This window comes from Triturus cristatus, chromosome 9, assembly GCF_964204655.1.
Source record: "Triturus cristatus chromosome 9, aTriCri1.1, whole genome shotgun sequence".
NCBI lineage: Eukaryota > Metazoa > Chordata > Amphibia > Caudata > Salamandridae > Triturus > Triturus cristatus.
The window spans coordinates 320122335-320138548 of record NC_140592.1 but is presented as its reverse complement, the minus strand read 5'-3'; the positions used below and the strand labels follow the sequence as shown (position 1 = coordinate 320138548).

The 16214-nt window shown below is 50.2% G+C and overlaps 1 protein-coding gene across 4 annotated transcripts in view; it reads right to left on the bottom strand.

The window, feature by feature from the left end:
- Positions 1 to 16214, bottom strand: part of IP6K1 (inositol hexakisphosphate kinase 1) — a 293451-nt gene that overhangs the window by 44422 nt on the left and 232815 nt on the right. For all 4 annotated transcript variants that reach the window (XM_085625033.1, XM_085625031.1, XM_085625034.1 and 1 more), the window contains one exon: positions 8927 to 9102. In XM_085625033.1, coding sequence (XP_085481159.1) covers positions 8927 to 9102 — 176 coding nt within the window. The remainder of the gene's footprint in view (positions 1 to 8926; positions 9103 to 16214) is intronic.

Genomic DNA, 16214 nt, shown 5'->3' with positions numbered 1-16214 from the left:
GGAGGGACGGAGCCGCGTAAAGGGACATCAAGGTGAGTGGTCGCCCCTCAAGAGTACCACATACCGCCACTACCATGCCCTGGGGGTCCAAGTGCACCTGGGCCAGGCGAAGGGAAAGGACTTGCGGAGCAGGATAGCGACCCCCCGAGATCCCCTCGCAAAACCTGAGTGCCACACCCTATCATAACCATAGCGGGTAAGAAAGGGACATTTATTGCCCAGAAGGTGGGTCCCCTGGAGAAGGAGCACGTCAATCTCTGCACGCTGCGCATATTTAAGGACCGGCATGCGTTTAAAGCGATCTAAAAGACCATTGACATTCCACGACAAGACGCGCATGGCGGCCTTGGGAACAGGCGGGTCAGCCATGGTCCAGGACAGAAGAGGGGGCCAATGGAGGCGCGGCTGCGCAAGCCCCTAGAGAGGAAGGACAGCGGGACATCGAGCAGGAGAGCAGGTCAAAGGTTACAAGATGCCGTGGAACAACAACAAAGAGGGAGTCACCCCCCACCAACAAAACCTTCCCGAGGAGGAAGAAACAACGCCAAACCAACCCCAATCCCCCACCCTATACTTCGAAAGCAGAAGCATCTGTCGCCCGAACAAAATGGAACAACCACCAAGCTAAAACGCTCGGGCTTGAGCACTAGTGGACCCCTGATACAACAGAAATCAAGCCTGATTCACCTGCCCAAGAGCAACACAGACACCGGAGCACTCCAGTCCAGGCCCGAGCACCATCAACCCCCCCCCCCCCCCACGAAACACAGAGTGTCAAATGTTAGGGCTGCGAGAAAGGTCCGAGGTGTCCACCGACTCAGCCGGCTGGGTTGCGGGACCCGCCAGCCGGGGCGACACGGCCCGCCGCCCGCCAGCCGCGGGACTGGCGGGTGCAGCCGAGGAGGCAGAAGAGGCCCTCGACCCCCGGCGCGGCCGCCCCCCGGAGCGCGTGATGATCGCCTCCTCTGCCGTGCGCTCCTGGGGTAACGTGCGATGCCGCCGGCGGGTCCTCGATGTCCGGGGCCTCCCCCGCCCCCCATAGGCGATCCGCGTCCAGAGCGGTGCAGGGGGTGCTCCTCCGTTAACCAGGACCAGGCTGCTCGTGGCGTATCGAAGAACAATGTCTTGTGTTGGAAGATGACCCGAAGGCGGGCCGGGAACTGAAGCTGGTACCGGAGGCCCAGGGAACGCATCTTCTGTTTCACTTCAGTGTAAGATCGGCGCAGTTCCTGGACTTCACGAGTGTAGTCCGGGAAGATCATGATTTTGTGATTTTGGTAGTGGAGGGTGTCCGTGCGCCGGGCTTCGCGGAGAATGGCGTCCCTGTCTCGGAAATTTAAGATCTTGAGGATGAAAGGCCGGGGGGGGCGCACCGGGGGTCCTGGGGGCCAGGGATCGATGGGCCCTCTCCACTACGAACGAGGCAGATAGGGTGTCCACCGGCATCCAGGATCGGAACCAGCGCTCCATAAAGTCGTCCGCCCGGCCCGATTCGACCCCCTCCGGGAATCCCACCAGGCGCAGGTTGCTGCGCCGAGCGCGGTTTTCTGCATCTTCGACCCGGCGGTGTAGTTCTTTAGAGTGGGTGGTAAGTTCTTGGACTTGGTCCTGCAGGTGGCGGATGTCATCCTCAGCGGTGGATATCCTGGATTCGGCTTCCGAGATGCGGGTGGTGGCGTTCCGCAAGTCCTGCCGGAGAAGAGCAACATCCACCTTGACCTCTCCCACCATGCCCTCCAGGGAGGCGCGAGACGAATTGATGGCCTGCAGGATGGCGGCAAGGTCCGCAGCGGGGGCCGGGGCCGGCTCGCCCGTAGGTGCGGACCCCTTCTCAGAGGTCGTGAATTTGTCCATCCTGGTTTGGGTGGCCCCGGGCGCCGGCTTGGTTGTCTTGTCCTTACCCATGGTGGGGCGCCCCGGGCGCAGCGTTCAGCGAGGCCGGGCAACGGGTTGGGAATACCCCTTCAGGACGTCGGCGGATGCTCGAGGCGAGGTGGAGGCAGAAGGAGGCACGGCCGGGGAATCCCGCGTAGAGAAATGGCCAGGCACCTCCAGACCCAGTGCTCCAGCCCCGGCGGGCTTCCCAGCAGGACAGCCAGTCACACCCCCGGCCACAGCCGTGCCTGCAGCCTCCCACGGACAAGGTGAGGTCCAGCACCTCAGTTCAAGGCCCCGGGCCCAAGTAGTGTCACCCGACTGCTTCGCAGGTGATAGACCGCCAAGGCCCCGATGCGTGTGCGCAGCCAACCCCTCCGAGGGGGCGCCTCACCAGTGCGGTCACCCCCCAACTCCAAGGGGGGGACGTCACCACACGTCGGACCTCTTCTTCCGGGGCCCGGAGCACCGCATCCCCAGCAAGGCCAGTCACGGATCGATGGGAGAGGGAGGGGGGGGGGGGGGGTTGGCACACACTCCCCCTCCCCCCCCCCCCCCCGACCGCCGGTGCGCGGCCCGAACCAGAAGAGGGCCCCTCTGCACCCGGAACCCCTCAGGCAGCCTCGGTCCGAGAGGGCCAGCGCCACACTGCAGACAGGAGGAGGAGAAGGGGGGGGGGGGGGGGGAGCCCGGCCCGATGGGGGGGGGGTCTTCCCTCCGCACCCGGCCCCCACAGCAGCCCCAGCGAGTCTGTCCCTCGCAGCCGCACTCACCGCCTGCTCCACCGCACCAGTTTGCTCGGGGGGGTCTGCCTCACCACTCCTGGGCCAAGACGAGTCGCCAGCAGATCAGGGCCTCGCTTCTCCGGTGCCGTCAGAGCCCGCGGCCGCCGCCCCTCCCCCACCAGCAGGGTCAGGCCTACACCCCTCGTGGGCGCCGCGGGCTCAATTTGCAGCTCTCCCGCGTCTCAGCTCCACAGCCGCCGCCGTCCACCGCCGGTCAGGTTCCGCAGCGTCCAGGCGGGTCCCGCGATGACCGCGGCACCTCAGGATCGGGCCCGGGACAGCAGGGCAGCTCCGCACACCTCCGCGCCCAGATCGAGCCGGCCAGGGCAGTCCAGGATGGAGCCAGAAGGATTTGTGGGGTCCGGCGCCGGGAGCCTTACTGAAAGGCGGCCATGATGGTCAGGCGCCACCTAGCGCTCCAGATTTCAGGACTTTTATTGCAACAAAATACTGCTATGCTTAGTTTTCCACACATTCTTTTCCCCAACGATATGTTCTTTCACTGCAGGTCCTCAGCTATAATTCTGGGTATATGTCTGCATTTGAGCCACAATGTTCCCTAAGGGTCTAACACTGGGATATTCCCCAAGCAATCAATGGAACCATCCGAGTGGCACTGTTAAAATTCTTAAAAGGCATAACATAACTCGGAAAAAAAGTCTCATGGTTCTGAGCGACCAAGGTAGTTTAGCAAGTCTAATTAGGTGGACTACTACAGGGCCTCCCACCTGTGCTGTCTCACAGAGTGGTGAACTCGGAAACACCCTCATTTGGGAACTTGGGACATACACATTTTCAGGAAGGGTTCTAGCAGTGCAGAGCAAGGGGTTTACCTCTATACCATTACTCAGCAGTCCTCTTCTGCTTACTTCGAGCTGGTCTACCAGAGATTCTCTGTGAAACTGAGAGTCTTCTGGACTTCAAAAGGTGTCGATCAGAATTTGTACTCCATATACTTTACAGTGATCAAGAAAGCATAGGACAGTTCTGGACCTCCTTTTCTCAACCTGTGTTCTGGCACATGTCAGATTCAAAATTGTTATCTTTTATCACAGATTCTGGCATTGTTTCAGATCAAAGCCTAGCTTTGTACATTTGATTGGCAAGATAGTTCTTATATCCACAGCCCTAACTTTCTACCACACTGAATGTTTCAGAGGTTTGTAGCTGGGTGGAGAGCACTACCACTAACATTTTTAGAGGAGCTTAAATTAAAATTATGGCAGTCCATCTCCTGTTAGAGAATTAATCTCAACCTATATCAAGTGAATTGATATTTCAGCATACGTGTTGACTTCAAGGGGCTCTGGGCCTTATCGATTCATCAGTCTAAGGTGGCCCCCTCACCCACCTTAATGGAAGACTTTCCTAGTTCCATCTTTTCTTCCACTGGGACACATAAAAGGACCGCTATTATGTTCTATCACTGGAAGGTCTATTATTAAATTGGATCGGCAGTATATTTTCTGTTCCCTTTATTTCTAAAAATATGAATTCTCATTAGCATATTTAGCCTGAACTGCAGATGGAATGCAGGAATTTTAAAGACTTAAAATGACCATATGAGCTTAGTCTTTAAAAGTCTTCGTTCAGCATTCCGTACACTTTTAAGATTTAATCTACAATGTAAGTAAAGTACATAAATCATCATTTGAGACAGTTACACAGATATAATATCACACTTTGGGTCACACTGCTTTCTGCCTGTGGAACAAATTCATGCTTAGAAGCTAAAACGCTATCTTCTGTCTTTCAAAGCTGCCAAATATATTTAGCCACTGCACTATAAACATATGGTGTAATTGACAGAGCTAACAATGCTGTATAACAAGAAAAAATGCAACCACAAAACAGAGTTTAAGAAACTATGTACTCCAACTGCTGTAAAGCAGGCAAAAATAAGAAAGGAAGCCAGTTTAGTTTCTTCTGCTATGCTGAAATAGTGAAGGCTATGAATCTACTTGGAACTATTGCCACATTCCTAGCAACTCACTGGTTCAAAAGGCAGATAAACTGCAAAAACATTAGGAGTCTCCGAGAAGTCTTTAATGTATATCTGGGAGGAGGCTTGGTAGAAATTACAGAAAGTGATTTCACCATCCCGGTTTTATACTAGCAATTAGTTCCTATAGTGGGTGTTTAAAAGTCTTCCTTATCAATTGGCGTGAGGGCATAATCACCTTAAACTGAATACAATGTGAACAAGCATGTGCAATGCAATAGGATTCGCATTTATGCGAGACCTATTGCATTGCAAACGGGAGTGCGGGCGAAAAGGCACGAATAACGGTAGTTCGGGGGGGGCAAGAAGGCACTGACTGCTGGGGGGGCACGGGAAGAAAGTAGTGGTCACAATCTAAAAAAAAAACATACTGTGCAACTCTTGAAGTAAAAGGGCCAGTATCCATGGAAGGATACAAATGACGACATAGCCATCATAAGGAGGGACTAACAAACCTAAAACCAATCAGAAGGCAGCAAGCCAATGAAAAAGATGGGCGGAGAATGGGCGCAGCTTCCACTCCATACTGAATTCTGCATGCCTCGCAGAGCGAGCAGCCGCTATAGGCTCGACCTAAAAAGTACAGAAATGTTAAGCTTGTCTGTGCACGGTCAAATCTAGGGACACACCCTTGCTGGCGTAGTCCACAGAGTGCACAAGGAGATGAGTACACATTAGCATAAGCCAGTCTCTCTGCACACTCATTGTGTGGCAGGACAATTGGAAATGAGAAACCATCATGGTAGCAGCAGCTTCCTTCATGCAAACGGACACCTTCTGAAAGAGATTCTCCAAATGTCATCACGATCATTGATTTCCAAAGCTGGGATGAGAAAAGTCACTGAATTTGTTGCAGGTGTTTGGTGACAACAGCAGAACAGCTGCAGGGTTGATATACCTTGATTTCTGGTTAGACCTGTCATGCAGCAGCACGGAAGTTTTAAGGATTTTGGGGGCCTTGGGCCAAACATTTTGGGGGCCCTAGTAAGGAACAGTTTTGCATGTATGATCCTATTTCAACTCTTTCATGCCCTCTTTGGCTGAGTCACTGACAGTGCACAGACACACTTGTCCAAATTCTAAATGTGTTTGCATGCAATATTCAGGGATATGATGTGTGTTTTGAATATTGTAACACATCAGCTGCTTGCTAATATTATTGCCAATAATCTCTGTGGCACTGTCCCATTTCTCATATGAGAGGTACTGATTTGATGTAAAATAAACTATTTTATAGATGTTGCATGAAACAAAACACAACACATCTCTAGAAAACGTACTAAACAAACATATCAACCACAATGAAAATAAAGCGAAGGAAAGTGGTATTTAAAACAATCTGTTTAAGAATCAGTCAATGCCATCAGGGCAAGACTCTGCAGAACCAAGCTGGCTCTCTCAGGGGGCCACCTGAAAGGCTGGGACCCTGGGCCAGAGCCCACATTGCCTATGCCCTAAAATGTCTCCGCGCAGCAGAGGAGCTTATAGGATCTTTTTCATTAGCAAACCTTTCCAGATTTAGCCTCTCTAGCGCAAATGGCTGGCCTTGATGTAAAACAAGTAGTGACATTCAGAACCTGAATGATTTAGTCAAATATGTCTGCCAGACCTTAATATGAAAATGTCTGGCACTTACAGAAGAATGCTTAGGAGTCATCCGAGAAGAGAAGACAGGGAGGAGAGTTTAGTTTAAGTGGAGAGTGGTCAGAAGGATTCTGGCTCAGCAAGACTGTTGCATCCACCCATAAAAAGCTCCACACTTTGCCTGGGAAAATGAGACCAAGGAGCCAAGCTAGGCTTGCCTATATTCCAAAACAGAGTTACAAGGCAAGTCAGATTGTCAAAGACCGGGCCAATGTAATCTGGGCAATGTTCTCTCTGAAACTGGAGAACATTTCTGCTTTTCAGGGAGAATCAACAATAAATGGCTATGAATTGGGAGTTTAGGTCTTGCCCTTCATATCACTGGATTTAGTGTGTGTTTAGAGGGCCCTGAAGGAAATGTTACGTTTTTGGGCCTAGTAACCCATACTGAAGGAAAGCGCAGCTTGGGAGCCATAAGGATAGTTTCATGGTTTAAGCCACATCTGCACCCCAAGGTTGACTATGTTGCTGGCAGCAAAGGCCCCTAAGTTAGAGGCTTCGTTTTAGGCTGCATGTTAATGCCCGGCCCAAGCAGGAGGATCGAAATTCACAAAGAAATCACTGCTCTTACTGCTCAGTGTTCAGGGGGTTTTGAGGGAAAAGTCACATGCTCCCACCAAGTGCCTCACATCACAAACCTTTTCTGTTCATCACTCACCCTCATTCAAAAATCATCAAAAGGCTTTGTCACTCACATGGGAAATCACATAAAAGTCAACATAAATATGTAAAAGGTTGCACCAAAAATCAGGGAGGCTGCTACTGATTGCTGTTCATGGTCACTCCTTTCCATTCAACCATGCCCTTAGGTATTTATACGAAGATCCTTTCTTGGCCATTTAAAAACTATTTGAGCAGCGGTTATGCCTTCAGGTGTGCGTTCTCTCTCTCTCACATACTCTACACTCGGAGATATTCAAATGCACATACAATATTGCTTATTTATGCACCAACATTCTTGGTCAAGCCAGTGCTCACCTCCTGCCGCCGTATGTACTTCTCCCCAGTGGCAGTAGTGGCACTGGCTCTGAGGCTCTCAGCTTCAGGGTGTTCCTGTCCCAGAAAGATTTAAACCTGCCCCCTATGGCTGCAATGGAGGGATGGAGGTTAGGCCGAAGCGAGGCGCCAGAGCACAGCACAGTTTGCATACCAAAATGCATGTGGGGCTAACCAAGGTGGGTTCCTGCGACTGAGATGGAGCCAACAATAGTGGAACGACCCAGCCCCCGAAGGTAGCAATGGGCACATACTCCGGGACAACTTTCACAGATGACTGGACACTGTACCACGTGCATTGATGGCCCGCTCACCACAGTCCCACTAGAGATCGTGTAGCTGACTGGTGATTAGCCATGAAGAGGTGGCAGGTGTGTACAAAAGTATCATTCTCTGCTTCAGTTCATTCAAAATAAAGATTACAACAGAACAGAGCAGGCAGTAGCAATTTCTGCCTGATCCGGGTGCGGGGTGGGGGTTGGGGGGGGAGGAGGGGGGAATATCAATAGTTGGACAATTACTAGGTGTCCAAAAAACCAAGCGTGCTGCACACCACAGAGTAAGCACCTATGATGTCAAGGGCTTCTCAGAGACACCTTCAGTGTTCCGTTGGCATCTTTCACAACATTGTTTGAGAGTTCTTGCAATGGCTGACCTATTTGTAGAACAACGATCGTCATAGCAGGAGACTGCTTAAAAGAAGACCAAGGAAAAAAGGGTCTGCTGACCTTTTGATTCCAAAGAAGGCCCTCGAGCCCCCAAGGGCTTCCAACCAAATTGTCAAATTCTAGTTGAAAAGGAATTGCTCATAAAGCTGTAAGTATTGGAAAATCAAGAACAAGACACTCCAAGAGTAAAAGATGGGCAAACCTAGGAAAACTTGGATCAGCAGGTCTGGTGCTCTTAAAACAGGAACGCTGAAGTATAAGGAGGAGCCTGGAAAAGAATGTAGGGAAGTAGACGTATGGAATACAGCTTCACAATGAAAAATGTACTGAGAAGTAAATTACGTGAAAGAAGGAGAGGCAAACAGTGAAAAATAGTGTCTGATACCTTTAAGAAGAGCAACACATTGGAAAAACTGATGAGCATGTGGCAGGGTCTTAGTGCTAATGCAAGGTTGAATGTTCTATCCATTACAAGGGCACTGGTATCTTACCTGGCAAATATGCAAATGTGGTTAGCACGGTGTTCCCAAATATTCAGGTTTTAAGGCCGAAACCAGTCAAATGAAGAAAAGTGGCAGAAAAATCGAGACTAAGGGTCCGCCAAAAGAGTTATTTAAAAGTACTTAAGTGTATCAATGTGCTGGTTCTGGCTAAAAATGCCTCCCCTAGCATCATAAATTTAAAACAAGGAAGCGGTTGAGCGAGTGTGCCCACAATGCAGAATTCAATGAAAATAATATCTATAAAAGTACAATTTCCACTCGTGAAACACTGCTTTCACTACCAACATCGGCAAGGGTTGAGTTTGAATCCACTCCTGTGCCTCAGTTTACTAAACTTTATTTCCACTTTTGTGACCTTTGTGTTTAAGAACATTTTACATTCCCATCGACACGCATTCTTGGCATCATAATACCATGTCCATAAAACTTATCAGGACCAATACCAGGCAGTACCTGCATGCCGCAGACCCTAACTCCCAGGGTAGCCGATGTGCTCTGCTCACATTTCTTCATCTGTCGAGCAGCCTTTTCTTCAGATGCATCATCTCCATGCTGCCTTGTTCCCATTTTCAAGTCCAGAACACACGGAAATTTGAAATGGTGGACAACATTTTCCAATAACAGGAATTCTATGAGCAATGTCAAGAATGTAACAGATCTAGTGGAATAGCAGTTTTATTATATGAATTAAAAGACACACTTTTAAGATTAGCACTTGTGTTACGTTCTCATTAGGTCAGACCTAAAAGGCTCCACCAAAAAAATAAACTTTCAGAAAAGCAAGTAAGCAAAATATACAACTTTTCTATCGTGAAACAAGCAAGCTTTTTTCAGTCGTGATAATCCTAAACAGTTAAACTACATTTTAGGACATTACTCGATCTCTTCGTTGCCATTGTACGTCTTGCCATCAAAAAAGATTTAAATGCCTCCTTTATTGGATTTTGTTTCCAGTTTCCATTTTGAGAATTAACTTGAAAAACCTTCTGAACAAGACTTCTTGGTGTTGCACATGTCTCTATTGATACCCAAAATGAAGAATAATGGATAAAGGAAACTTTCTTTCTTGCACAGGCCAAATAAACGCTTAAAGGATATGCTGCTACAGCTTTGTTGCTTCTATGTGGTGTCGGTAAGAGGAGTACACAACTACAATTTACTCCTTTTTACCATCAGAAAAAGGATGAAAAGCAGAGATCCCTTTTTGGGATTTAAACTGGGTTATGTCAGTTGCATTCTTATTTCCGAAGAAGGTGCATTAATACACTGGGCTAGTTACGCAGATTGTTACTCTGCAGAAGTCAAATAAACTTGTAAGAGTACAGTACCTACACTAAACATCCAAAATCAGGAAGTTATTAAAGAATGTCTTTCTACTGGAGTTCTTTTTTAAATTAGTGTAAAAACCGATGTCCCCAACCATCTGTACAACTGGTCCATCTTCGCCATTTTATCCGGACGGTTACCTTGACTTTTTTTTTCTAGGCATTTTAAGCGTGCAGACACTTCTGTTATGGTCACTAATCCCCAGGGATGACTCAAACTGCAGCCTTGACGGTCCTTAGTGACATTCTTGGTCTGTCTTAAGACTGAGGAGACCTCAATCTGGCTTCACTTAACACTACAGTCCTGAATTTATAATCCAATTAACCCCTTTGTCCAGGTCCTGGTTTTATTTTTTAGCTATATGCAGTTTTGGAGTGGAGTTTCAGCATGTTAGCATGAGGCCTCATGGAGTCCTCCTGTAAATCAAGTCCAGTGACCTGGAGAAACAGGATTCTTTGTGTTTTTTTTAATGAATGCTGATGAATGCACACATTATGGGCCTTGGTTCTGCAATTTGATCCTCAATACTTAAACAAGTGCAGGCTGAAGAGAGCTTGATCACCACTGGGGCCTCCTACATTAGTGTTACCCTTGGACGAGAGCAAACATTTATAGCACAAACAGTGAGCGCTAGCTAAATTATGACTGCGGCCCACAGAAAAACAAGGACAACCCTAGCATTCACTTTGTACTATCCCACATTCTCTGTCTCCAGGTGCCGTCTGAGGGAATTGAAAAGTAAACAAGTTACTTACCTGTATCTTTGGTTCTCCAGTATTGGAAACTTTCATAGATTCCCATGTTTGTATCATGCCCCGTCGTCGGATTGGGAGTCCTCGGTATACATAAAATAGCAATTAAAAAACCATTACCAAAACAGAAACTAGGCCTAGGCCTAGTCTTGTTTTGCAACTCATCCACCTCTTTGTGTAAAATAGAACAAATAAAGTGAACAACCAATAAGATTAGCCTCATCCCTTAGAACCCTCCTGAGAGAAGCTCAGAACCTCAGATGTTTGTAGCCGTTGTGTAACCACATAACTGAAGGTGCTAGAGGCTGAGATTTCCCAGGGGAGGAGGGTGCGTCGCATGGGAACCTATGAAAGTTTCCAATACAGGAGAACCAAAGTTACAGGTAAGTAACTTGTTTTCTTACTTCAGTATTGGAACTTTCATAGATTTCCATGCTTGTAGCAGAGTAGCTAGCAGTTATTAGCACATTTTTGGAACCATGATCATTATAAAACCAAGAACAAAACAATAGTACATGCACCATAATGACAACTTCAATGGTCAATCAACCTTCTTAGAAACTTTCTGAAAATATATACATATGAGGTTCAAAAATGTGCAAAAGCTAAAAAACAGTAACATGGAAGGAGGGATGAAAGGGAAAGCTCACTGCTACTGAAAGAGGTTTCTCAGGACTGCCTGGCCCACTGCGGTGTCACTCTGCGTTGCAGAATCCAGGCAGTAATGTCTTGTAAATGTAGGAGTACTGCTCCAGGTCGCTGCCCTGCAGATCTCCCGGATAGGAACTCTGGCAAAGAGGGCTGTCGAAGAAGAAATCGCCCTCGTGGAGTGAGCACGGCCCGACCTTCCAGGGGCTTGCCCGCTGCTCTGTGACAATACTGGAAAGCGCTGGTAATCCAATGAGCAATCCCCTGCTTGGAAAAGGGAAACCCCTTACAAGGGTCACTAAAAAGATACAAATAATTGAGGAGACTTCCTGAAGTCTTTAGTACGTTGGAGATAGAATTTTAAGCACCTCTGAATGTCCAGTGAGTGGAGTGCCTTTTCTGCCGGAGTAGTAGGTTGAGGGAAAAAAGTTGAATACGACCGGCTCATTCAAATGAAAGTCTGAAGGCACTTTCGGTATGAACTTTGGTTTGATACGTAGTATCACTGTACCCCTTCTGAACTGGAGAAAAGGCTCCTGAATGGTGAGAGGCTGCAATTCACCCACTCTCCTAGCCGAAGTAAAGGCCAGTAGGAGAGCTAATTCCCAGGAGAGGAATTTTAAATCCACCCGGTGAATAGGTTCGAAGGGATGCTGCATGAGCTGGGTGAGGACCAAGTTAAGGTGCCAAAGAGGAGGCGGAGGCTTGACTGGAGGGAAGACTCTGAAAAGGCCCTTGAGAAACTGTTTAATTATCCTTGCTGACCAGAGGGAAGGACGTGAAGAAGTGCAGCTGAAGCGAGAGATGGCGGCAAGATGCACCTTGATGGAAGAGTGAGCCAGGCCCGATTTTGCTAATGAAAGAATATAAGGAAGAACTTCATGCGGTCAGAAGAAAAAGGATGGACACCCTTTTGCTGGTACCAAATGCAGAAACGCTTCCGCTTCAGCTTGTATGTCTTGTTGGTAGTTGGGGCTCGTGCCTGAGAGAGCACCTCCTTACATTCTGTTGAAAGGGTCAAACCAAGAAATTCTCGCTGCTCAGGAGCCATGCTGACAACTGCAGAGAATTCGGATCCGGATGCCAGACTTGGCCCTGGGACATCGTCAGCAGAGAAGGAATCGGCTGCAAAGGAAGTGGAAGGTCCAGGGAGAGGAGATGCAGCTCTGTGAACCAAAACTGTCGGGGCCACGCAGGAGCTATCAAAATTATCTTGCAAGGTTCCGCTTTGAGCGTCCTGAGAAGCCTGGGGATCAGAGGAATGGGGGGAAAAGCGTAAACAAATGCGCCTGACCAGGCCATCGAAAGCGCATTCCCCAATGATCTCTGATGGTGAAGCCTGCTTGCGTAATATCGGCATTTCTTGTTCTCCGGCGTTGCAAAGAGATCTATGGAACGCCTGCCCCATAGGCGAAAAACCTCTTCCAGCGTGGACTGGTCCAGTTCCCATTCGTGGCTGACCGATTTCAGTCTGCTCATCGTGTCTGCTGTCTTGTTGAGAACTCCTGGAAGGTGCTCCGCTTTGAGCGATATCCCCTGCTGGATCGCCCATTCCCAAATTGTCTGGGCCTCTTGAGACGAGATCTTGTGCTGCCCTCCTTATTTATATAATGCATAGCCGTCATGTTGTCTGTCCGTATTAGAACTGCAGACTGCTGTATTCGTGGAAGAAGCGCCTACAAGGCTAGGCGAATCGCTCTGAGCTCCAGCAGATTGATATGTAGGAGACTATGTTGGCGCAGCCAACGGCCACTTACATGAAGGTCTTGCAAGACTGTTCCCCAGCCCTCTAGAGAGGCGTCTGTAGTAATTATCAGAGGAGCAGGAGTGATCCTGAAGGAGAGACCCTGAGAAATGTTTTCTTCGTTCGTCCACCATGATGCGGCGTCTCTCATGGACACAGTAATAAAGACCTTGTCTTCGAAAGTTCCGTCGACTTGGCGCCACTGCAAGTCCAACTCCTGCTGGAGAGGACGCATCCGCAACCTGCAGTGAGGAATCAGGGGAATGCAGGAGGAAATGGACCCTAAGAGGGACTTGTAGAGGCGAACTGAAAGTGACGGTCTTTAACAGCAGACGGGCCATAGCCATCAGCTTTTCTGGCCTCTCCTGGGTGGGAAAAGCTTCGTCGATGGATGTGTCCAGAATGTCTCCCAGAAATCTGGCTGGTCTGGATGGACAGAGGGTCGACTTTTCCGAGTTGCGAGTCAGCCCGAGATTGTTGAATAGGCATGTGCATGCCACAACTGATTGCTCTGCTGCCGGTTTGGTAGAAGCCTTCAGCAGCCAGTCGTCCAGGTAAGGGAAGACCTGATGCGGTGGTTTTCGTAGAAAAGCTGCCACTGGAGCAAATACCTTTGTAAAGATAGGCGGAGCAGATCGGAGTCCAAAAGATAGGACCTTGAACTGAAAGTGGCTCTTGGCTACTGTGAACCTCGAGGGCATCCTGATCAACACGCGATCCGTCCACAGACACGCCATCGAACTGTGGAACCTCATCGACTCAACAGCCCCGGACATCGCCTTCCTCACTGAGACCTGGATGAACCCCTCCTCGGCACCCGACATCGCCATAGCCATCCCTGACGGATACAAAATCATCAGGAAAGACCGCACGAACCGCACCGGAGGCGGCATCACCATCGTCCACAAGAGCTCCATCCGCATCACAACCAACACCGACCACACACACTCCAACGCTGAACACCTCCACTTCCAAATCCACAGCGACCCCAAAACCACCCTCAGAGGAACCCTCATCTACAGACCCCCCGGACCACGCACCAATTTCAGCGAAGACATCGCAGACTTCGTCAGCCCACACGCCCTCCCCTCCGCCGACTACATCCTCCTGGGAGACCTCAACTTCCACCTGAAGAACTACAACGACAACAACACCACCACCCTACTGGACAACCTCTCCAACCTCGGACTCAAGCAACTGGTCAACACCCCCACCCACAACGCCGGACACACGCTCAACCCCATCTTCTCCTCCAGCAAACACATCTCCTTCAACCACACCACCAAACTCTCCTGGACGGACCACAGCTGCGTCCACTTCAGCTACAGGAAAACCACAACCCACCACCACGCTCAACAACCACCGAGAAGACAATGGAACCGAATCACCGCCGCCCAACTCACATCAGCTCTCTCCCAGAACCCACCCACCAGCACCTCAGACCCCAACGAAGCAGCCAACAACCTCACTAGCTGGATCTCCGACTGCGCTAACATCCTGGCTCCCCTGAAGACCCGAGCAAACGGAGCCAACCACAAAAGAAGCTCCTGGTTTAACGCCACCCTCAAGGACTCCAAAAAACGATGCCGCACCTTCGAGAAAACCTGGCGCCTCGACCAGACCGACAAGAACATGCCAGCCCTCAAAAACGCCACCCGGAAACACCACCATCTCCTCCGCGCCGCAAGAAAATCTTCCTTCAAAGACAGACTTGACAACAACTCCCACAACAGCAAATAACTTTTCGGCATCGTCAGAGAACTCTCCAACCCCGACGCCGAAAACAACGCCATCACCCCCTCACAAGACCTCTGCGACTCCCTCGCAGCCTTCTTCCACCACAAAATCACTGACATCTACAACAGCTTCACCACAACAAACGCGAACCCACCACCAGAACCCACCCCCCACAGCACCACCATCCACGCCTGGAACCCGATCACCACCGAGGAAACCACCCGCACGATGAACTCCATCCACTCAGGATCACCCGCCGACCCATGCCCCCACCACATCTTCAACAAAGACGACAACATCATCGCCCCTCATCTCCGAGACGTCATCAACACATCCTTCACCACCGCCACCTTCCCTGAGAGCTGGAAACACACCGAACTCAACGCCCTCCTCAAGAAGCCGACAGCAGACCCCACAGACCTAGAACTTCCGACCCATCTCTCTCCTCCCGTTCCCAGCAAAGGTTATTGAGAAAACAGTCAACACTCAACTGACTACCTTCCTCGAAACCAACGAATCACTCGACCCCTCGCAGTTTGGTTTCAGGGCCAACCACAGCACCGAGACCGCCCTCATCGCAGCCACGGACGACATCAGATCCCTGACCGACAAGGGAGAGACCGTGGCTCTCATACTCCTTGACCTCTCCGCAGCCTTCGACACGGTATGCCACCGCACCCTGATACAGCGCCTCAACAACGCCGGCATCCGAGGCAAGGCCTTGGACTGGATCATCTCGTTCCTCACCGGAAGAACTCAGAGAGTCCGCCTCCCCCCCTTCAGATCAACAGCGACTAAGGTCATCTGCGGCGTCCCACAAGGATCCTCCCTCAGCCCTACCCTCTTCAACATCTACATGACGCCCCTGGCAAACATCGCACGCAAACACGGACTCAACCTCATCTCCTACGCAGACGACACCCAACTAATCCTCTCCCTCACCAACGACCCTTCCTCTGCTAGAACCAGACTACACGAAGGAATGAAGGAAGTAGCAGACTGGATGACGGACAGCCAGCTTAAACTCAACACCGACAAGACGGAAGTCCTCATCCTAGGCCCGACTCCCACCGGATGGGACGACTCCTGGTGGCCCCCCGCCCTAGGCAGCACTCCCCAACCCACCGACCACGCCCGCAACCTGGGCTTCATCCTGGACTCCTCCCTCTCCATGACCAGACAAGTCAACGCAGTCACATCGGCATGCTTCAACACCCTTCGCATGCTCCGCAAGATCTTCCACTGGATCCCCACCGACACAAGGAAGACCGTCACCCACGCTCTCGTCACCAGCCGCCTGGACTACAGCAACACCCTCTACGCCGGCACCACGATCAAACTACAGAAGAAACTCCAACGAATCCAGAACGCCGCCGCACGCCTCATCCTGGACGTCCCGAGCCACCACCACATCTCCGGACACCTGGAAAAGCTTCACTGGCTCCCAGTCAGCAAGAGGATCACGTTCAGACTCCTCACCCACGCACACAAAGCCCTTCACAACCAAGGACCCAAACTCATCAACCACCGCGTC